Here is a 22,475-nt window from a genome sequence, read left to right as displayed (position 1 = left end):
AGCCTCTGTGGAAGTTCAGTAGTTGTTGAACTCTTGTTTTGTTAAATAAAGAGCCGTTTACCAAACCCACGTCTTTCCTGGAACTTTGTTAACGCTACAATATAGTTATATATATATATATATATATATATATATATATATATATATATATATATATATATATATATATATATATATTTAATAAGGATTTAATGATTTGGAGTGACACAGAAGGTTTGAAAAACTATTATGGCTTTTACGCACGGCCGGTCCTTCTCGACGGGAGCTCTCTTTCACCTCCGTGGATGGAAGTCGAGTCGGGGGCCGGCGCTCGGCCGGGTGGCTGTCCGGGGATGGTGGATAGGGCTTGGACATGGCTTTTACGCACACCCAGTCATACTCTACGGAGCTTTTTTTCACCTCCGTGGATGGAAGTCGGGGGCCGGCGCTCGGCCGGGTGGCTCTCCGGGGACGGTGGATGGGGCTCGGACATGGATTTTACGCACGCCCGGTCCTATTTATGGAGCTAGTTGTTGGCTCGTTGAACTCTTGTTTTGTTAAATAAAGAGCCGTTTACCAAACCCACGTCTTTCCTGGTACTTTGTTAACGCTACAATATCGTTATATACTAGATCTCTGCAGCGCGTGCGCGGCGTTGTTGACATAAAGAATGAGGAATTTGATCGATGGATTTAATGATTTGGAGCGACACATATGTTTGATGATATTGTTTTAATATGATAGTTATTTGAAATATACTTTATATATCGTTATATGGGTCTGTGGAATAATTAGAAATGCAACTTACAACAGGTCCGACGTGAGCATATGCGGCGCACACGCGGCATTGTTTACATAAAGCACGATTGATGGATTTAATGAATTGGAGTGACGCAGATGGTTTGATAAACGTGTTATTTATGTAATACTTACTTGACAAAGCACGGCTCACCTTTAGCCGCAGCCCTTATGATGAGAAACAAAAATAGACTCAGTTTTCCCTCGCCCGGACGCGGGTCACCGGGGCCCCTCTCTGTAGCCAGGCCTGGAGGTGGGGCTCGAAGGCGAGCACATGGTGGCCGGGCCTTTGCCCATGGGTCCCCCTTCCCATGGGCTCACCACCTGTAGGAGGGGCCAAAGGGGTCGGGTGCAAAGTGAGCTGGGCGGCGGCCAAAGGTGCCAAAGGACCTTGGCGGTCCAATCCCCGGCTGCAGAGGCTGGCTCTCTGGCTGGAAAGGAGCTGGTGTGTGAGGCAGAAAAGTTCCGACTAGACATAGTCGGACTTGCCTCCACACATTGTTTGGGCTCTGGTACAAGCCCTCTCGAGAGGGGCTGGACTCTCTTCCACTCTGGAGTTGCCTGCGGTGAGAGGCGTCGAGCAGGTGTGGGCATACTTATTGCCCCCCAGCTGGGCGCCTGCACATTGGGGTTCACCCCGGTGAGCGAGAGGGTAGCCTCCCTCCGCCTTCGAGTGGGGGGACAGGTCCTGACTGTTGTTTGTGTCTATGTACCGAACGGCAGCTCAGAGTACCCACCCTTCTTGGGGTCCCTGGAGGAAGTGCCAGAGAGCGCTCTTTCTGGGGACTCCATCGTTCTACTGGGTGACTTCATTGCTCACGTGGGCAATGACAGTGAGACCTGGAAGGGCGTGATTGAGAAGAACGCCCCCCCCCCCCCCGATCTGACCCCGAGCGGTGTTCTATTGTTGGACTTCTGTGTTCAACACAGATTTTCTATAATGAACACCATGTTCAAGCAAAAGGGTGTCCATGTGTGCACTTGGCACCAGGACACCCTAGACCGCAGTTCGTTGATCGACTTTGTCGTCGTGTCATCGGATTTGCGGCCGCATGTTTTGGACACTCGGGTGAAGAGAGGGGCGGAGCTGTCAACTGATCACTATCTGGTGGTGGGTTGGATCCGATGGTGGGGGAAGATGCCGGTCCGACCTGGCAGACCCAAACGCTCTGTGAGGTCCACCCGGAGTTCTTAAAGGCTCTGGATGTTGTGGGGCTGTCATGGCTGACACGCCTCTACAGTATTGCGTGGACATCGGGGATGGTGCCTCTGGATTGGCAGACTGGGGTGGTGGTTCCCCTCTTTAAGAAGGGGGACCGGAGGGTGTGTTCCAATTACAGGGGAATCACACTCCTCAGCCCCCCTGGTAAGGTCTATTCAGGGGTGCTGGAGAGGAGGATCCGTCGGGAGGTCGAGCCTCGGATTCAGGAGGAGCAGTGTGGCTTTCGTCCTGGCCGAGGACCCTCGAGGGTGCATGGGAGTTCGCCCAACCAGTCCACATGTGTTTTGTGGACTTGAAGAAGGCGATTGACAGGCGGATCGGTGCGGCGTCGGCAGTAATGCGGACTCTGTACCGCTCTCGATTTACCGGTCGAGCTACGCTCCTACCTTCACCTATGGTCACGAGCTATGGGTCGTGACCGAAAGAACGAGATCCAGGATACAAGCGGCCGAAATGAGTTTCCTCTGCAGGGTGTCCGGGCTCTCCCTTAGAGATAGGGTGAGAAGCTCGGTCATCCGGGAGAGACTCGGAGTAGAGCCACTGCTCCTCCACGTTGGGAGGAGCCAAATGAGGTGGCTCGGGCATCTCATCAGGATGCCTCTTGGACGCCTCCCTGGGGAGGTGTTCTGGGCATGTCCCACCGGTAGGAGACCCCGGGGACGACCCAGGACGCGCTGGAGAGACTATGTCTCTCGGCTGGCCTGGGAACACCTTGGGATTCCCCGGGATATGCTGGATGAAGTGGCTGGGGAGAGGGAAGTCTGGGAGTCCCTCCTAAAGCTGCTGCCCCCGCGACCCGACCCCGGATAGGCGGAAGATGGATGGATGGATGGATGGATGGATGGATGGATGGATGGATGGATGGATGGATGGATGGATGGATACTTACTTGAATAACTCTGAATGTCACGTCAGGCCCGTTCTCAGCTCCTCGTTTGTGTATATGTCAGTTAACATACCGTATCGTTTAGCCTGTTGTTGCTGGTTCATGTCTGTTTTTGGTGTTGGATTTTGACAAATAAATTTGCCCCAAAAGTGCGACATACTCCGGTGTGACTTATATATGTTTTTTTTTCCACTTTATTGTGCATTTTATGGCTGGTGCGACTTATACTCCGAAGTGACATATAGTCCGGAAATTACGGTAGGTGTGAATGTGAGTGTGACTCAGCTGGCGACCATCCCAGCGTATATCTTCCTTTTCATCCAGTCAGCTGGAATAGGCTTCTGGGATCACTAAACCCTAATGAGCTGTACAATGAAGTTGGCTTTCAACATCCAATCAATCAAATGTGTCAATCTTGATGCTAGAATAAAAGCATAATGGAAAGCCTTTTTCTCACAAGTTACAACCATAAGGCTAAAAACCAAATGGAAATTCAAAGGATTTGAATCAGTCCATTGACCACAAAAATATTCCTGATAATGACTGAAATTGTGACCAAGCAACAGCAATGGGATCAAAACATAAATAGAAACCTACTTAAATTCAGGAAAAGTGCTAAAAAAATCTTCTTGTCTTCCCTGTTTTGGTCTGTAGAATGACGTGAAGATGCGAGAGATCATCAGATATACTCATCTTTTCCTGCAGAAGTTCTGCATGGGCAACCAAGAGAACCAGGCTCTGTTGCACAAGAACCTCAGTCTCTTCCTTAATCCAGGGGTAGACAGTACCAGTTCCACTTTCCTACAGTCATGTTGAAGTTGAGCTTCAGGAAAAAAGCAAACAGCACACCCAACACATCACAATGTTTTTCGTTGTACCAAGCCTTACACGAGGAAACATGGTGCCATACTGGATCCGGACTGCTAGATGCCACAAAGGAGAAAGTCTATTTGTACAATATGAAATAAAGAAAGAACAAAAGGCCTGGGGGGCAGATACGGCCTGCCACATCATTTTATGTGGCCCGCGAAGACAAATTGTGCATCAAATTCGTGTCATTACTAGAATTGCTAATTGTCTTCACTTTGATTAATATCCTTTTTTTTTTTTTAATACTTGGCCAGTTTTTACTCGTCTGATTTGAAAACGAGTTATTTGTCAGTTTGTTTTGTAGCTTTTACTGTATATAATATGAGGTGTTCATACATTAATTTGGATTGATAGTCATAATGGCCCTCCGAAAGAAGCTATGACTACAATGCGGCTCACGAAAAAAATTAGTTTGACACCCCTGAGCTAGGGAGCTAGGCAAAGCTAGAGCTACCTGACTTAGCAACCAACATATATTGACCCTTTTGGTGATTTTATTGGAAATCATGGAGACTCAACACATTTTTCACAGTCTCCCTTGCTTGACATTGACATTGACCGATACATTTCCCTTTCATCATGTTAGTCATGATATTAGTTTGTTGGGTTCAAACTTGCAGTCAAAGTGAGGTGGTTGACTATCTGTGACTCTCTCCTTACTGTGCAGCTGCTGGAGGCAGAAACTGTGCAGTACATCTTTAGCAACAACTACCAGCTATGCACTGAGATATCGGAAAGCGTCTTGCAGCATTTCATCCACTGCTTGGCCACACATGGACGCCATGTGCACTACCTCAACTTCCTGCACACTATCATCAAGGCCGAGGGCAAGTACGTCAAGAAGTGCCAGGACATGGTCATGACCGAGGTGAGAGTCTTACCGAGATTGTTTTTCTCGCATGGACATGGCCTACTGTATGATCAATAGATTGTCTCTGCAGCTGACCAATGCTGGCGAGGATGTAGTTGTCTTCTATAACGACAAGGCTTCCTTCAATGTCATGCTCGAGCTGATGGCTGAAAGCAGGGAGGGCATTAGTGAAAAGAGCTCGCTCAGGTAATTGCTGCAGCCGTTGTATATCATCCGTGTGGAAAAAGGTATTTTATGAGAGGGTGTGGTGTTGTGCAGGTACCACATCTCACTGGTGGAGTTGCTGGCGGCATGCGCTGAGGGCAAGAACGTCTACACGGAGATTAAGTGCACATCCCTGCTACCACTGGAAGACATTGTCCGTGTGGTAACGCATGAGGACTGTATCACCGAGGTTGGCCATCTTTTGTGTTTGTGCGTGCATGCTGAAAGATGACAGTATATCGTGGCAATTACCGCACCTACTCTATCTCTGTGTCAATGCTCATCAGCATTGAATGCTGGCAAGCGCACACACACCAGTGTTATTGGTAATACTGCAACTTTGAACGTAGCAGAAAATGGTACTACTAACATTGCCATGCGAAGCAGTGTTTCTGTCCATGGCCCACTCTAGTCATGATGTCCGTGATGCCCAGAGTGTGAGTGGCCCGTTTGCAGATGAGAAATGGTCAGTAAAAACGATTATCAATAAGGTGGAAGGTGCTGCATATGGTAAATAATTATCGGAAACCTTGTCAGGAGACTCATGAACTTGGTTTTCTACTTTAATGCCCATCAACCCTCATTTTGATCAACACCCTAATATGGATACAAGGGTCTCCGACCCGTCTGCCTCTGTCTCTTTAAGTTTCCTTTACACCACCGTTTACCAATCAGATTGCGCAGATATTACTGGGCACCATATAAGAGCTTAAGGGTGTCTTCACAGACATATTTAACATTTCCCTGCAGCAAGCCATCGTCCCATCATGTTTCAAGGCTGCCACTTTCATACCTGTGCCGAAGAAGACTGCTCCATCCGGCTTCAATGACTACCGCCCCATGGCACTGACATCCATCATCATGAACTGCTTTGAGCGGCTTGTCATGACACACATCAGATCCATTCTCCCCCCCGCCCTTGACTCCTTCCAGTTTCCATACCGAGCCAAACGGTCCTCTGAGGATGCAATCTGCTCTGCCCTCCACTCAGCCCTCACCCACCTGGAAAAAAAGAGACTCGTATGTGAGATTTCTGTTTGTGGACTTCAGTTCTGCATTCAACACCATTGTACCACAGCGACTCATCTGCAAACTCGACGAATTGGGACTTAGTACCTACCTCTGCAACTGGCTACTGGACTTCCTCTGTCAGAGGCCTCAAGTAGTACGTGTTGGCGACAATATCTCAAGCAGCATCAGGCTGCGTGCTCAGTCCGCTGCTCTTCACCCTGCTGACACATGACTGCACTGCAACCTACAGCAACAACCGCATGGTGAAATTTGCTGACGACACGACTTTGGTGGGTCTCATCACCAAGGGCGACGAGACTTAATACAGGTCGGAGGTCGACCTTCTGGCCACATGGTGCAGGGACAACAACCTCCTGCTGAACGTCAGCAAGACCAAGGAGATTGTTGTTGACTTCCGGAAGGGTCACCTGCCACTGACTATCAACGGTGCTGTGGTAGAGAGAGTGAGCAGCACCAGATTCCTGGGGGTGCACATCAGTGAAGACCTCTCCTGGACCACCAACACTGCATCACTGGCGAAGAAAGCTCAGCGCCACCTTTACTTCTTGTGGAAACTCAGGTGAGCAAGTGCGCCACCAGCCATCATGACCACATTCTACCGTGGCACCATTGAGAGCGTCCTCTCCAGTTGTATCGCTGTGTGGGGTGGTAGCTGCACTGAATACAACATGAAGGCCCTGCAGCGCATAGTGAACACAGCTGGAAGTGCTTCACTCCCTTCCCTGAAGGACATTTACACCTCCCATCTCACCCGCAAGGCGACGACAATTGTGAGTGATGTGAGTCACCCCGCTCACACTTTGGTCTACTGCCCTCAGGGAAGAGGTACAGAGGCCTGCGCTCCCGCACTACCAGCCTCACCAGCAGCTTCATACTCCAGGCTGTTAGGATCCTGAACTCTCTCTCCCTTTTTGGGCCACGTTGGCTCCTCCTGTACCTTTGCACTATATTCTGACTGTCTGCTGTATGCACAATTGCTCCATTTCAACCATGTTGCTCTTATTTATTTATGTATGTATGTATGTATGTATGTATGTATGTATGTATGCATGCATGCATGCATGCATGCATGCATGCATTCATTCATTCATTCATTCATTCATTGCTCTTATTTATTCATTGAATGTGCCTTCTTGTTTTTACTTTTTGTATTGTCTTCCTTGAATGTTTTGTTTGTCCGTGGACCAATATATATACACTGCTCAAAAAAATTAAAGGAACAGTTTTTTATCAGGGTATGGCATGAATTCAATTGCACTTATCTGATAAGGTTTTGGTCAGGCACATGGCAGAGGGGGTTGTTAATCACTTTCAGCTGCATTAGTGTTGATGGAATTAACAACAGGTACACTAGAGGGGCAACAACAAGATGGTCCCCAAAACAGGACTGGTTTTGCAGGTGGAGCCATTTCAAGCTCCTTCCTCTTGATATTTTTTTAACTGTTTTTCCACAAGTGTTGGCTTTAGCAAGAGTCATTATCATGACTGGAAGCATGAGGCGATTTCTTAACCCTCCTGAAGTTGCGCAGATTGTCCAACTCCTCCAGGATGACACATCCATGCGTGCTGTTGCAAGAAGATTTGATGTGTCTCCCAGTACAATCTCCAGAGCATGGAGGAGATTCCAGGAGACAGGCAGTTACTCTGGGAGAGCTGCACAGGCCCGTAGACGGTCCTCATCCCATCAGCAGGACCGATATCCGCTGCTTTGTGCAAGGAGGAACAAGTTGAGCACTGCCCGAGCCCTACAGAATGACCTTCAGCAGGCTACTGGTGTGAATGTTTTTGCCCAAACAGTCAGAAACAGACTTCACGAGGCTGGCCTCAGGGCACGACATCCTGTAGTGTGCCCTAAGCTCACTACTCAGCACCATGGAGCTCGATTGGCATTTACCATAGAACACCAGAATTGGCAAGTCCACCACTGGCGCCCTGTGCTTTTCACAGATGAGAGCAGGTTTACCCTGAGTACCTGTGATAGACGTGAAAGGGTCTGTAGAAGCCAAGGAGAGCGCTATGCTGCCTGCAACATCATTCAGCATGACCGGTTCAGTGGTGGGTCAGTGATGGTCTGGGGAGGCATTTCCATCGAGTGGCGAACAATCCTCTACAGGCGGGAGAATGGCAGTCTGACTGCCATTAGATATCGGGATGAAATCCTTGCACCCATGGTCGGACCCTTCACTGGTGCAGTAGGTCCTGGGTTCCTCCTGATCCACGACATTCCCGGCTTCATGTGGCAAGAGTATACAGACAGTATCTGAAGGATGAAGGAACTGACACAATTGAATGGCCCTCACGATCACCTGATCTCAACCCGACAGAACACCTTTGGGACATAATGTCCATCAGACGCCACCAGGTTGCTTGTTAGACTTTGCAGGAGCTCACTGATGCCCTTAGACCAGGGGTTGGCAAACCTTTTGACTGGCGGGCCGAATTGGGTTCTAAATTTTGACCCGGGGGCCGAACCAGGAGCAGATGGATGTAGTGTTTGTGTGAAGTAATAGAAATGACGTGTAAAGGTCATTGCATAAAATGTTTTTACTTTTAGTAGATAGTAAAGCATAGATATTCAAACAGAGCTTTTTGAAAACAAATGCATTTATTAACAGCATTAAAAAAATATTTCACCAAAAAACTACTATCAGTGATTCTCATTAAATACGACACTGTTATTATAAATAATAGTTTCCATCACTTCAGCGCCTGCAGATTTATGAAATATGTTTATCTAATGAGGTGAAATCCCATCAAATGGCAAACATTCTGACCTAATACATCATCTTGAAGAATCAGTGAATGAATACATCTAAATAAACTCATAAAGAAATCAATAGTATTGTTGGTCTTCCTTTTTTGCGAGTCCATCATGGTCTGGAGTAAAATTTGTTGTGGTAATTCTTAGGACCGAGCCGAGGTGTTGGTCCGTTAACCTAGATTTGTGACGGGCTTTGTTGACGTTCTTGTGGCTGAACGTCTGCTCACACGTAGGTCGAGCCAAATTGTCCACTCTTTGCAAATTACGAGAATGCTGACGTCACAGCCCACACTCGAAAGTCGGCACTGATGGAAATCGAGCGCGGAGTGTGCCGGGTCCGTAGTACTTAGTACGTACATGCACTTGTGAGTGTGCACCGAGCTTTCTGACACGGCTTCCGGGAGTAAATGCGCGGGCGGGCGCTTCCCCTTCTATTGGGGAAACATAGTAATTGCAGGGAAAATGACCCAACAAATGTTTAATGCAATTTATTCAGGTTTGGCGGGCCGGATTAAACGGCCCCGTGGCCCAGGTGTGGGACAAGACACCATCCGTCGTCTCATTAGGAGCATGCCGCGACGTTGTCAAGCATTCATACAAGCATATGGGGGCTACACAAGATATTGAAAAGAGTTTTGAATTGCAGAAATTGAATTTAGGCAAAATGGACGAGCCTGCCACATTATTTTTTCACTTTGATTTCTAGGGTGTCTACATACTGTGCCCTCTGTAGGGTGAAAACTTTTATTTCCATCAAAAGATGTGGCATCCTTTTGTTCCTGAGACATTAAACTGTCCATATCAATATAGATATCCAACTTTTTTTTCACCATTGAAATCTGATGTGTTTTCAAAGTGTTCCTTTAATTTTTTTGAGCAGTGTATAATATGTAATATGTCTTGTCACCGTGGAATAGTAGGAAACACAATTTCGATCTCTTTGTGTGTCTTGACAGAAATTGACAATGAAGCAGACTTTGACTTTGACATGCACTTTATCTGGGGTTTTGATTCAATTTACTGCAATTTACCGCAATTCATTGAGCCTCTGCCATGCCATCATTTTGTGTGCGTTCAGGTGAAAGTTGCTTACGTCAACTTTGTCAATCACTGCTATGTGGATACAGAGGTAGAGATGAAGGAGATCTACACATCCAACCACATCTGGAAGCTCTTTGAGGACTTCACAGTTGACATGGCCCAAGTGAGCGGGAGCGCTTTGTTGTCCTACTATTGATCTGTGATTGCTAATAGGGTGTGTGCTCCTGGCAGGTGTGCAACAAGCGAGACAAGCGACTTTCAGATCCAGTTTTGGAAAAGTATATAATCAATGTGGTCTTAGACACCATCAATGCTTTTTTCAGCTCACCCTTCTCTGAAAACAGCACCTCGCTGCAGGTCAGCTCAATATTTGCCTCTGCAGAGATGTGGTTTATCTAATTCTTGGGTTTTACTCCACAACATCTCCTCTCATTGTTAGAGTCATCATTCCATCGTCACAAAGCTGCTGCAATCATCCGTGCGCCTGCTGGACTGTCCCTGGTTGCAGCAGCAGCATCAAAGCCAAGTTGAGAATTGCATCAAGACCCTGGCAATCACAGGTAACCTTTCATCCAATTCTACAGGAGGTTACTCAATTGATTTTAAAACACTACTTTTGAGTTGAGGAGACAGATTTCATGTATAATTTATTCATTGATTAAATTTTTATTTATCTCCTTCATTGGTGTGTATTTTGATCAATAGACAATGCAATTTTAGCAAGTAAATCCATATTTACATATCTATCCTTGAGAAGAAAATCTTATAGTTCCTGCCCCATTCCACATAATAACTAGCATAATTTCTGGATGTCTTGATCTCGTTCTGTCGCTTCTTTGTGTCAATTATACGGCACAATTTGCCTGGCGGATGGACATGCGATCAACACACCACTATTTTCCCCAGTGACCGTGTCACATATCCCTCCGCCCAGCAAAGCAGTGCCGCACAACAGCAGTCCACAGCCTTTTAACGAGTGTAAAAGTGATCGAGTCATCACAAAAAATCCATAGATAGGCCTCACTGGACGACAAGCTGCAGGGTTCAAAACTTGAGCAAAAAAAAAACTGCTTGTAGTCTGGAAATTACTGTAGTCTTAATGGCTTCACAAGCATACAAATCAAAGAAATTCTTCAAAATAATGAAAAAAACAAACAAAAAAAACAGTAAAAACCATGGGCAAAACTTCATGAAGTACCGTAATTTTCGGACTATAAGTCACGTTTTTTTTTCCATAGTTTGGGTGGGGGGGGCGACTTATACTCAGGAGCGACTTATATGTGTTTTTTTTTTTTCCAAAATATTACTTGATCATTAACACATTACTTACTAGTACAGTTGATCACCTCAAATATTATTTTTAATACACTGAAAAAACGAATAAAGCAATTCACACTTTAAAGCACAATATTCAAGTTCATGAAACAAATAAACAAAAACAAAAAAAAAACTGAAAAAGAAATATAGTTATTTTCAAACTAAACTGAACGAGGGTGCTTTAAATTTCATCATTGGCCGTGATGCAACAACTGGGCGGGGAAAGCGCTGTTTTTTTTGAGTTTTTAAAAAACACAGGTTTGGTGAAGAGAATTTAGTGTGGTGATGTAAAAAAATAAAAATAAAAAAAACAACAGTAGGGGCAGCAATGCAATTTAGGATGCAAGGTCTGCTTGTGATGGACAGCATGCGAGCGCACATCACGCCACAGATAAAAAAATAAATAATTAAAAAACCTCAACTCCATACCTGCCATCATCCCTGGAGGCTGCACTAAAATACTCCAGCCACTCGACGTCTTTGTGAATAGGAGCTTTAAAGCAGTTCTGCGTAACCTGTGGGAGCAGTGGATGATGGACGGAGAGCACAGCTTCACGGCAACCGGGAGAATGCGACGTGCAACATTCCTGGACGTCATTGGATGGATTGATAAAGCATGGGCTTCGGTTACACTCAAAACCATTCTGTCAGGATTCAGAAAAGCTGGAATAAGTCCAACTGAAACTGACGAGGAGTCTGACGTCAGCGATGCAGAGGCCGCACGTACTACCGGCATCAGTAGCGGAGTTGTTTGTCAGTGACACGGAGGATGAAGAGTTTGAAGGATTTAATGATGAGACAGAAGACACAGACGGTTTGAAAAAGTTATTATTTATGTTATAGTTATGCTATTTAGCTATGCTAAGTTATGCTATTTATGTTTTATTTCGTGTAGCTACTTGTTTATGTTTTTAGCCTTACAGTTCAGTAGTTGTTGGCTCGTTGAACTCTTGTTTTGTAAAATAAAGAGCCGTTTACCAAACACACGTCTTTGCTTGTACTTTGTTAATGCTACAATATATGCTAGATCTGTGGAATAACGACGAGGCTGACGTCAGGGCGCACTTTGTTGACAAAAGACGAGGAATTTGATTGATGGATTTAATGATTTGGAGTGACACAGATAATATTGTTGCCTTATGATAGTTATTTGAAATATACTTTATATATTGTTATATGGGTCTGTGGAATAATTAGACATGCAAATCACGAGTCCGACGGCGCGCGTACGCGATGGATTTTATGATTTGGAGTGACAGATGGTTTGGTAATATTGTTGCTATATGATAGTTATTTGAAATATACTTTATATGTCATTATATGGGTCTGTGTAATAATTAGACATGCAAATCACGAGTCCGACGCGGCATTGTTTACACGATCGATGATCGATGTATTTTATGATTTGGAGTGACACAGATGGTTTGGACACAGACCCCCGCACCTCCATCAGTCTTCCCTACAATCAAATTACAATATCAATCACCCCACCCACATTAGTGGAGACAATGGATGATAGAAAGGCACAGGTGACACACTGGGGAGCACGCTCCAGTAGTCTTTTCACAAGCAAATTACAACGACCACGCCCCTCCCTTTTCACCCTCCAACGTCCGTGGAGACAAAGAAAGATGGAGATGCACAGGTGAGACACCTGGGGATCACGCCCCTGCAGTCTTTTACAACAATCACTTATCTGACTCACATTCAAAAATTGCAGGGGGGAAGCTCTGCGGCTAACTGATCACACGTACACATTCAAAAATTGGCGAGAGAAAGCGCTGCGGCCCAGCGCTCACACAAACACATTAAAAAAACGGCGGGAGAAAACGCTGCAGCCAAACGATCACACAAGCACATTAAAAAAAAAAGGCGGGAGAAGATGCCGCAGTCAAACGATCGCACAAACACATTAAAAAAAATGGCGGGTGAAAATGCTGGGCCAAACAATCATACAAGCACATTCAAAAATTGGCGGGAGAAGATGCCGCAGCCAAACGATCACACAAATGAGGAATCCTGTTTCTCAACAGCTTATCTCAAACAACAACACACACGCGGTCCACACCGCAGTATATATATTTATATATATGTGTGTGTGTATATATATATATATATATATATATATATATATATATATATATATATATATATATAGAGAGAGAGAGAGAGAGAACTGCACAGAGCGGTCACTGAAATTAAGAAAATATTTTTAAAGTCCTGATGTACTTTCCAAAATTTAAGTTGACCTCAGTGCGCAGGGAGCTTAATTTTGTCCGACCGCGCAAATGCACCGCCCTGGTCGCATTATTGTGACAGAGCTGTCGCTAAAATTTAGAAATTATTTTTAAAGTCCTAATGGACTTTACAAAATTTAAGTGGACCTTAATTTGGTCCGATCGCACACCCGCAGCGCGCCGGCTGGCCGCTCACTGTCGCATTGCTTAAGGAGCGTCTTTGTGTTTTAGGATGACTTTACTGCTCCCACTTGCTTCATTTAGAGGCATGATTAGAATTGATGCCTTCACCTTCATCTTCTTCCGCTTATCCGGGGTCGGGTCGCGGGGGCAGCAGCTTTAGGAGGGACTCCCAGACCTCCCTCTCCCCAGCCACTTCCTCCAGCTCATCCCGAGGATCCCAAGGCGTTCCCAGGCCAGCCGAGAGACGTAGTCTCTCCAGCGCGTCCTGGGTCGTCCCCGGGGTCTCCTACCGGTGGGACATGCCCGGAACACCTCCCCAGGGAGGCGTCCAAGAGGCATCCTGATGAGATAACCGAGCCACCTCATCTGGCTCCTCTCAAAGTGGAGGAGCAGCGGCTCTACTCCGAGTCTCTCCCGGATGACCGAGCTTCTCACCCTATCTCTAAGGGAGAGCCCGGACACCCTGCGGAGGAAACTCATTTAAGCCGCTTGTATCCTGGATCTCGTTCTTTCGGTCACGACCCATAGCTCGTGACCATAGGTGAGGGCAGGAGCGTAGATTGACCGGTAAATCGAGAACTTTGCCTTTTGGCTCAGCTCTCTCTTCACCACGACGGACCGGTACAGAGTCCACATTACTGCCGACGCTGTACCGATCCGCCTGTCGATCTCGCGCTCCATCCTGCCCTCACTCGTGAACAAGACCCCAAAAATACTTGAACTCCTCCACTTGGGGTAGGATCTCATCCCCGATCCGCAGAGGGCATTCCACCCTTTTCCGACCGAGGACCATGGACTCGGATTTGGAGGTGCTGACCCTCATCCCGACCGCTTCACACTCGGCTGCGAACCGCTCCAGTGAGAGCTGGAGATCACGGACTGAGGAAGCCAACAGCACCACGTCATCTGCAAAAAGCAGTGACGCGATGCTGAGGTCCCCAAACCGGACCCCCTCAACGCCTCGGCTGCGCCTAGAAATTCTGTCCATAAAAATTATGAACAGAATCGGCGACAAAGGGCAGCCTTGGCGGAGTCCAACCCTCACTGAGAACGAATCCGACTTACTGCTGGAAATGCGGACCAAACTCTGGCATCGGTGATACAGGGACCGAACCGCCCTTATCAGTTGGCTCGGCACCCCTTACTCCCGAAGCACCCTCTAGAGAACCTCCCGCGGGACACGGTCGAACGCTTTCTCCAAGTCCACAAAACACATGTGGACTGGTTGGGCGAACTCCCATGCACCCTCGAGGATCCTGCCGAGGGTGTAGAGCTGGTCCACTGTTCCACGGCCAGGACGAAAGCCACACTGCTCCTCCTGAATCCGAGGTTCGACCTCCCGACGGATCCTCCTCTCCAGCACCCCTGAATAGACCTTACCAGGGAGGCTGATAAGTGTGATTCCCCTGTAATTGGAACACACCCTCCGGTCCCCCTTCTTAAAGAGGGGAACCACCACCCCAGTCTGCCAATCCAGAGACACCGTCCCCGTTGTCCACGCAATGCTGTAGAGGCGTGTCAGCCATGACAGCCCCACAACATCCAGAGCCTTTAAGAACTCCGGGCGGATCTCATCCACCCCCGGGGCCTTGCCACCGAGGAGTTTTTTTAACTACCTCAGTGACTTCGACCTCCGAGATTGGAGAGTCCGCCTCAGAGTCCTCAGGCCCTGCTTCCACAATGGAAGACATGTCGGTGGAATTGAGGAGGTCTTCGAAGTATTCCCCCTACCGACTCACGACATCCCGAGTCGTGGTCAGCAGCACACCATCTCCACTGTAAACAGTGTTGACCGTGCACTGCTTCCCCTTCCTGAGACGCCGGATGGTGGACCAGAATTTCCTCAAAGCCGTCCGGAAGTCATTCTCCATGGCCTCGCCGAACTCCTCCCACGCCCGAGTTTTTGCCTCAGCAACCGCCGAAGCCGTGTTCCGCTTGGCCATCCGGTACCTGTCAGCTGCCTCCGGAGTCCCGCAGGCCAAAACCGCCCTATAGGACTCCTTCTTCAGCTTGACGGCATCCCTTACCGCCGGTGTCCACCAGCGGGTCCGGGGATTGCCGCCACGACAGGCACCAACAACCTTACGGCCACAGCTCTGGTCGGCTGCCTCAACAATGGAGGCGCGGAACAAGGTCCACTCGGACTCAATCTCCCCCGCCTCCCCCGGGACATGGGAAAAGTTCTGCTGGAGGTGGAAGTTGAAGCTCTTCCTGACAGGGGATTCTGCCAGACGTTCCCAGCAGACCCTCACAGAGCGTTTGGGTCTGCCAGGTCGAACCGGCATCTTCCCCCACCATCCGAGCCAACCCACCACCAGGTGGTGATCAGTTGACAAGTCCGCCCCTCTCTTCACCCGAGTTTCCAAAACATGCGGCCGCAAATCCGATGACATGACTATAAAGTCGATCATGAACGCTTTTTGCCTGCGGGACTCCGGAGGCAGCTGACAGGTACCGGGTCAGGACAGGTTTCCTTCGCACAGTGTCCGGGCTCTCCCTTAGAAATAGGGTGAGGAGCTTGGTCATCCGGGAGAGACTCGGAGTAGAGTCGCTGCTCCTCCACGTTGAGAGCAGCCAGATGAGGTGGCTCGGGCATCTCATCAGGATGCCTCCTGGATGCTCCCTGGGGATGTGTTCTGGGCATGTCCCACCGGTAGGAGACCCCGTGGACGACCCAGGATGCGCTGGAGAGACTATGTCTCTCGGCTGGCCTGGGATTGCCTTGGGATTCCCCGGGATGAGCTGGATGAAGTGGCTGGGGAGAGAGAAATCTGGCAGTCCCTCCTAAAGCTGCTGCCCCCGCGACCTGACCCCGGATAAGCGGAAAAAGATGGATGGATGGATGGATGGATGGATGGATGGATGGATGGATGGATGGATGGATGGATGGATGGATGCTTGTCACTCCCGAGTGTATCGTTTTTTTGCCCGTCATAATATTATAAAAATCTTGTGCGGTTACCCTCGCGCTGGGTAGAGGGGTGCGACAGCCAATCAGCACGGCAAGAGCAGAGCGGAGCCGTTGCACGTTTACACTTTAAAATGACGTGCCGGTCTGCAAAGTTGTGTCGTGCAGGCATCTCGTTACACAGCGGGTCAGGCAAACGAGAATCAGGTGGCAAGAGTGTCAAATCTATGAGGACTGACGATTAGCAGTTCCATATTGGTGACGCGCGACCGGAAGTGACCCCAGGTAACACGGAAGTGACCCCAAATGAACCGGAAATAACCTCAGGCAAACCGGAAGTGACCCCAAATAGACCGGAAGTGACCTCAGGCAAACCGGAAGTGACCCCAAATGAACCGAAAGTGACCCTTGGTAAACCGGAAGTGACCTTTCTAAACCGGAAGTGACCCAAATCAAACCAGAAGTGACCTTATTTCTACACAAAGTGCCCTCAATAGCTACATTTTCGCTAACTTTTGCAATTTTTGTCCGATTCAACCCGTTTCAACATTTAACTCCGAAAGTGAAACTTTTGAAGCCGTATATTTCGTTTCGTTCCAAATTTCAAAACATTTTGGTGCAATTTTTTTTTTTAATTCCCATTCATTCTCAATGGGGATTCAACATTTGCTCTAACTTCTACATTTTTTAACCAATTCAACCCATTCCAACTTTCAACTGTTAATCTTTTGCCTACCTATTCCACGACTTTCAAGTTACCAACAATTCAAAATTTTCAATTTTGAATTCCCCAAAACGTTATTCAACCATTTCGCCTTCACACGCAATTTCTCCAGAAATTGCAAATTCTAGTTTAATATAAAAATACTCTTAGACATCTTTTTCCGTACATGTGCAATATGAGATTTCCATGTCAGAGCGTCATCCAGTATCAGTCCGAAAAATCTAAGTTCAGAAACCCTTTCAATATTAATTCCATCTATTGACAGTTTGACAGTCTCCTTCCTTTTTCTCTTACAAAATAATAAGTGACATCAAAGTATTCCCTTCTCATTTAATTTCAAAATCATTTAAAATTATAAGCAACCGTGTTGTCACTGCTGTTGCTGGCTGAAAAAAGGTAGCTATCAATGACATCACCGATCAGTCGACTCAACTGTCAACATATTTACCACAGAAATGTTAATTCTTCAACACCTAATATACGGGCTATAATATAGTATAATATTAATAAACTCAGATCCTTTTGTGAACTGTGACATAAATGAACAGTGATAATGTCACTGACAATTTCTTAGGGAGATGTTACTAATTTTGTCCCCAACTTGGTTTTGTTGTCAATGATTTCATTGATGGTGTGCTTGTCACTTGGGTGGATATCATTTCTCTCACAAATCAATGTTGCTCGGTCCTCTCTCCATAATACTTTGAATGGGATGTGAGATTTCTTTTCCTGACACGATATAAAGGAGCACCTCATTTGTCTTCAAAATGGATCTAGGCAGTATGCTCAAGCATCAAGACAGTTCCTCGTGTTTGCTAAAATTGAGTGCCCACTGATTTAAAGATGGTTAACAAGGGGCTTGTCTAACATTTCAAAGGTCATTCAAAGTGTGGGACCGGCAATAGAAAATGTGCAATCCCCTGTAAGTCTTCGCTTTGTGTTTTCTGACATCTATACACATGTCCTTTATTTTAGCTACATATAACACCAAAAAACACAGCTCACACTAGCTGATGAAGTCAATTATTTACATGGCCATCTTCTGATTCGTCATTGTGAAGCAAACTGACAATGACTGTATCGTCTGCAAATTTCAAGATGTAACTGTTCCTGTGTTTACTTTGACACATATTCATTAGTTAAAGGATAAATTTCTTTTTTAAAGCTATTTTCAAATGCGAAATTGTGCATGCTCTCTCACTCAGGGAATCAATCGCCAATGTGACATGCCACAGCAGTAGTCTGACTTTTGCTTCTTGCAAGAGACTATTGAGAGAAAGCAGGGTGGGGCTGGGAGTGAACAGGTTTCGGGGGTCACCTCTGCAAACTGATTAATCAGTGCAGAGGGTCTTAGCTCTTTATTTTACAAAGCTGTGGAAACACGTACTCTTGGAGCATTTTTAGATAACTAACTAAGCAAGAATGTTTCCACTTCATTTGGAAAGTTTCAACAACTGCAGGGAATGTGCAAAGTTTCAACGAGCAAGGGGGCAGATTGGATCTCGCCTGACAAGCGATTGGTCTGGTAGAGTCTTATTTATGTGCACTTCTGAGACAGGGCAAACCTGAGCAAACAGACAGTTTGAATGAATCAAACTGCGAAGAGCAGACCTGACGTTGAGGGAAAAAAATCCACATCTTTTGAAATAAATGTTTCCCCTGCTGTTTGCTGCTGGTGTTTTTATGATCATGAGTTTAATGCAGAATTTTAAAAAGGTACCACGCCTCTTGCGCACCATTTTGTGACGTTGCGCACCATTTTGTGACATTGCGAACAGAGTTTATGTCACAGCAAGTAAACAAATTTATTTGTTGGTGCCGAGCCAACCTGTGGTGAATGGCCCTTCCCGATAGACCCAATTGCCGTACATTGTGCACGAAGGATACGTGATAGCAAGTGCAGTAAACCCTTTTAAAGCAGATGTTTGGTTCAAATACCACCCGCGGTAGGTGAAAATCTGTGATGTACAGAAAATATACGACTTCTATCAACCTTTATTAAATTTTTAAACAATGTATTGTACTTTTAAATGCTTTTTATATTTTTAAACATTTTTGTAAACATTTTAAAGCTAAACTGATTTTCATAAACAATATTTAAATAAATAAGAAAATCAAGAAAATAAATAAGAGCGATTGGCTTGCAACCGGTTCAGGGTGTCCCCCGCCTGCTGCCCGATGACGGCTGGGATAGGCTCCAGCACGCCCGCGACCCCCGTGGGGACAAAGCGGTTCAGAAAATGGATGGATGGATGGATGGATGGATGGATGGATGGATGGATGGATGGATGGATGGATGGATGGATAAATAAGAGCAAATATATTGTTACAATATCCACACAAAAGTTTTATCAACCTATATTGTAGTTTTATACACTTAATTGTGTTTTAAACACTTTATTGTATTTTTAAATACTTTTGCAAAAAAATTAAAGACAAACTGATTTTCAGAAACTTTCTTATTTATTTGATGCTTTGAGAATAATTGTCAATTGTTTGTCGATGTGAAGCCCTTTGAGACTGCTTTTGATTTAGGCCTATACAAATAAACTTGACTTGACTTGAATAAATGTTGTAACCGGTGGACTAGTTTTTTATTATTTTTCCTGCCAACGCAAAGTCCTTTTAAAAAAAGTGCTGCGTCATCCAGAGGGGGACTCTACAACACCCCCTCCTTCCATGGGAACTAAAGACAACAGTCCTCTTACCCAGGCCTGCCAACACGAAGTAGTACTCTTCAGAAGCAGATACTTCATCCACAGGGAGACTCTACTGGCCTCTGGTCAAATCAGAGCAGGGGATGTTTTACGATGTTGTGTAAACAGAACAACTTTGATTGTTTCCTCTGCAGCTGGTCAATCAGTTCAAGGAATCTTAGCACTTTGTTCTACTACTTTGTAAAGACAGGACAAGTTTGGTTATTTATTACAGGTTACATTCCAACATAATCATAGGATCAAACTAATCTATCAACCCTAACACCATTGATGTCTTAGCTGGTGTTACTTGTCAACAGGACAGGATGTGGATCAGTGTTAGAACAGTCGAACAGTGGGTCCACTGTTCGATTCACGCTCTGCCTGAGTTGTGTCATGGTGTTGTGTCCTTGAGCAAGACACTTCACCCACTTTTCAGTCAGTGCCGCGAATGGTGTTGATTCTTGGTGGACTGAAGGGTCATGTGCACTGGCTGCCACACTTCTGTCCGCCTCCCCCAGGCCAGCTGTTGCTATATAATGTACTTTACCACCACCTGGTGGTCAGAGGGGCCGTGTGCACTGGCTCCCACGCTTCTCTGCCCCAGGCCAGCTGTTGCTAATTAATGTAGTTTACCACCACCAGAGTGTGAATGTGCAAGCGTATGTATTATGCAGCCACTGTAAGTGCTTTGAGTTTGTCAGAAAATTGCTACATAAATCTAATGCATTATTATTATTATTACTATTATTACGATTATTATCAATATAACCTGTCACCAATGTTATCAAAAACTGTTGATGAGGTCATTAGTCACCAATGATGCCACACATGTTACAGAAAATTGCTACATAAATGTAATGCATTATTATTATTATCATTATTATTATTATAACCTGTCACCAATGTTATCAAAAACTGTTGATGAGGTCATTATTTAGTCACCAATGATGCCACGCATGTTATTATTGTTGTCGTTTGATGAAATACATTGTTGTTTCCTCGCAGCCAAGAGTCGCTCCATCACTCTTCCTCTGGATTTGGAGACTCAGATTAGCGCCATGTTGTCCACCAGCGCTCTTAACTCACTATCACGCTCCAACACCAGCTTCAAGTCGACATTGCGCTCTTTACGCCCTGTTGCCCCCAGCAACCCTTGGGACTACAAGAATATCATAGAGAAACTGCAGGACGTCATCAATACCCTGGAGGAGCGCCTCATGCCACTCGTCAACGCAGAGCTTTCCGTGCTTGTCGACGTCCTCCACCAACCAGAGCTTCTCTTTCTGGAGGGAACAGACGTACGCCAGCGCTGTGAGTCCGGTGAATTCATATCCAAGTGAGCGCAATCGTCTCATCAGTTCATGATGACTTTCATGCCAAGTGTCTTAGACCGTTCAGAAGTTAAACTGTGTGTGTGCGTGGGTGCGTGCGTGCGTGCGTGCGTGTGTGCATGTGCGTGTATGCATGCGCGGGTGTGTACGCGGGTGTGGTGTCCACAGGCTGATCCAGCACACAAAGACACTGATGTCCTCAGATGAGAAGTTATGCATCAAAGTTCTAAAGACACTACAGGAGATGTTAATCAGAACACTGGACTTTGATGAAAAGGTGAAGACGCTTTTCTTGTTGTCATGATGATACATAAATACTAGAATTTTCCCTTTGTGGCCCTCCAGGGAATTTTTCTGCGGAAGGTTCTACTGCACAACTACTTGTTTCCAAACAAGAACAACCTGAAGAATGACCTGATAGAACTTGGATTGGCAGGTCCCAAATGTTTATTCTCTAAAAGAAACAAATACAAGATTTCCTAATATTCTTCATGTTCCTCATGTCCTTTTTTACTCAAGTAAGCTCAACATATATTCAACATATTATCAACAATATTATTAAAAGAAGGCAGCACGGTGGCGCACTGGTTAGCCTGTCCACCTCACAGTTCAGAGGGTGCGGGTTTGGTTCCACCTCCGGCCCTCCTTGTGAGGAGTTTGCATGTTCTCCCCGTGCCTTCTTGGGTTTTCTCCAGGCACTCCGGTTTCCTCCCACATCCCAAAAACATGCTTGGTAGGCCGATTTAGTGCGCATTGTTGTTCGTCTCTGTGTGCCCTGCGATTGGCTGGCAACCAGTTCAGGGTATCCCCGCCTACTGCCCGACGACTGCTGGGATAGGCTCCAGCCCCCGTGGGGACAAGCGGGAGGGAGGGACAAGCGGGAGGGAGGGATTATTCAAAGCATGTGACTCAGTTAGCTCTTCAGATGCTCGTACTGTATAGGTACTACTGTAAAGATTTCATATCATAGTAACTCAGTAAATCAACTGCAAATATAGAGCACTTCAAAACAACCACTGCTGCATGCAACATCGCAAAAATAAGTCATTCATCAACAAAGGCAGTTAAAACCTCTCTCTCTCTCTTTATATATATATATATATATATATATATATATATATATATATATATATATATATATATATATATATATATATATACACACACACACACATATATATACATACATATACACACACACACACACACACACACACACACACACACACACACACACACACACACACACACACACGTACCGTAATTTTTGGACTGTAAGTCGCACCAGCCATAAAATGCACAATAAAGTGAAAAAAAACAAACAAATATAAGTCGCACCGGACTATAAGTCGCACTTTTGGGGCAAATTCATTTGTCAAAATCCAACACCAAGAACAGACATGAACCAGCAA

The 22,475-nt window shown here is 46.0% G+C and overlaps 1 protein-coding gene across 8 annotated transcripts in view; it reads left to right on the top strand.

Annotated features, from left to right (window-relative positions):
* itpr3 (inositol 1,4,5-trisphosphate receptor, type 3) overlaps positions 1–22,475 on the top strand; it is a 321,535-nt gene that overhangs the window by 223,759 nt on the left and 75,301 nt on the right. For 7 of the 8 annotated variants that reach the window (XM_085910327.1, XM_085910318.1, XM_085910344.1 and 4 more), the window contains 10 exons: positions 3,540–3,662; positions 4,423–4,623; positions 4,697–4,812; positions 4,885–5,020; positions 9,702–9,827; positions 9,896–10,021; positions 10,104–10,224; positions 20,738–21,068; positions 21,232–21,340; positions 21,409–21,499. In XM_085910327.1, coding sequence (XP_085766453.1) covers positions 3,540–3,662; positions 4,423–4,623; positions 4,697–4,812; positions 4,885–5,020; positions 9,702–9,827; positions 9,896–10,021; positions 10,104–10,224; positions 20,738–21,068; positions 21,232–21,340; positions 21,409–21,499 — 1,480 coding nt within the window. The remainder of the gene's footprint in view (positions 1–3,539; positions 3,663–4,422; positions 4,624–4,696; positions 4,813–4,884; positions 5,021–9,701; positions 9,828–9,895; positions 10,022–10,103; positions 10,225–20,737; positions 21,069–21,231; positions 21,341–21,408; positions 21,500–22,475) is intronic. The other variant, XM_085910310.1, reaches the window with a different exon arrangement.

The sequence above is a fragment of the Syngnathus leptorhynchus genome, chromosome 1 (genome assembly GCF_054491065.1).
Source record: "Syngnathus leptorhynchus isolate UIUO chromosome 1, UIUO_Slep, whole genome shotgun sequence".
NCBI classification, from domain to species: domain Eukaryota; kingdom Metazoa; phylum Chordata; class Actinopteri; order Syngnathiformes; family Syngnathidae; genus Syngnathus; species Syngnathus leptorhynchus.
Note: the sequence above shows the minus strand (reverse complement) of the source record. Positions and strands in the feature narration are given on the sequence as shown.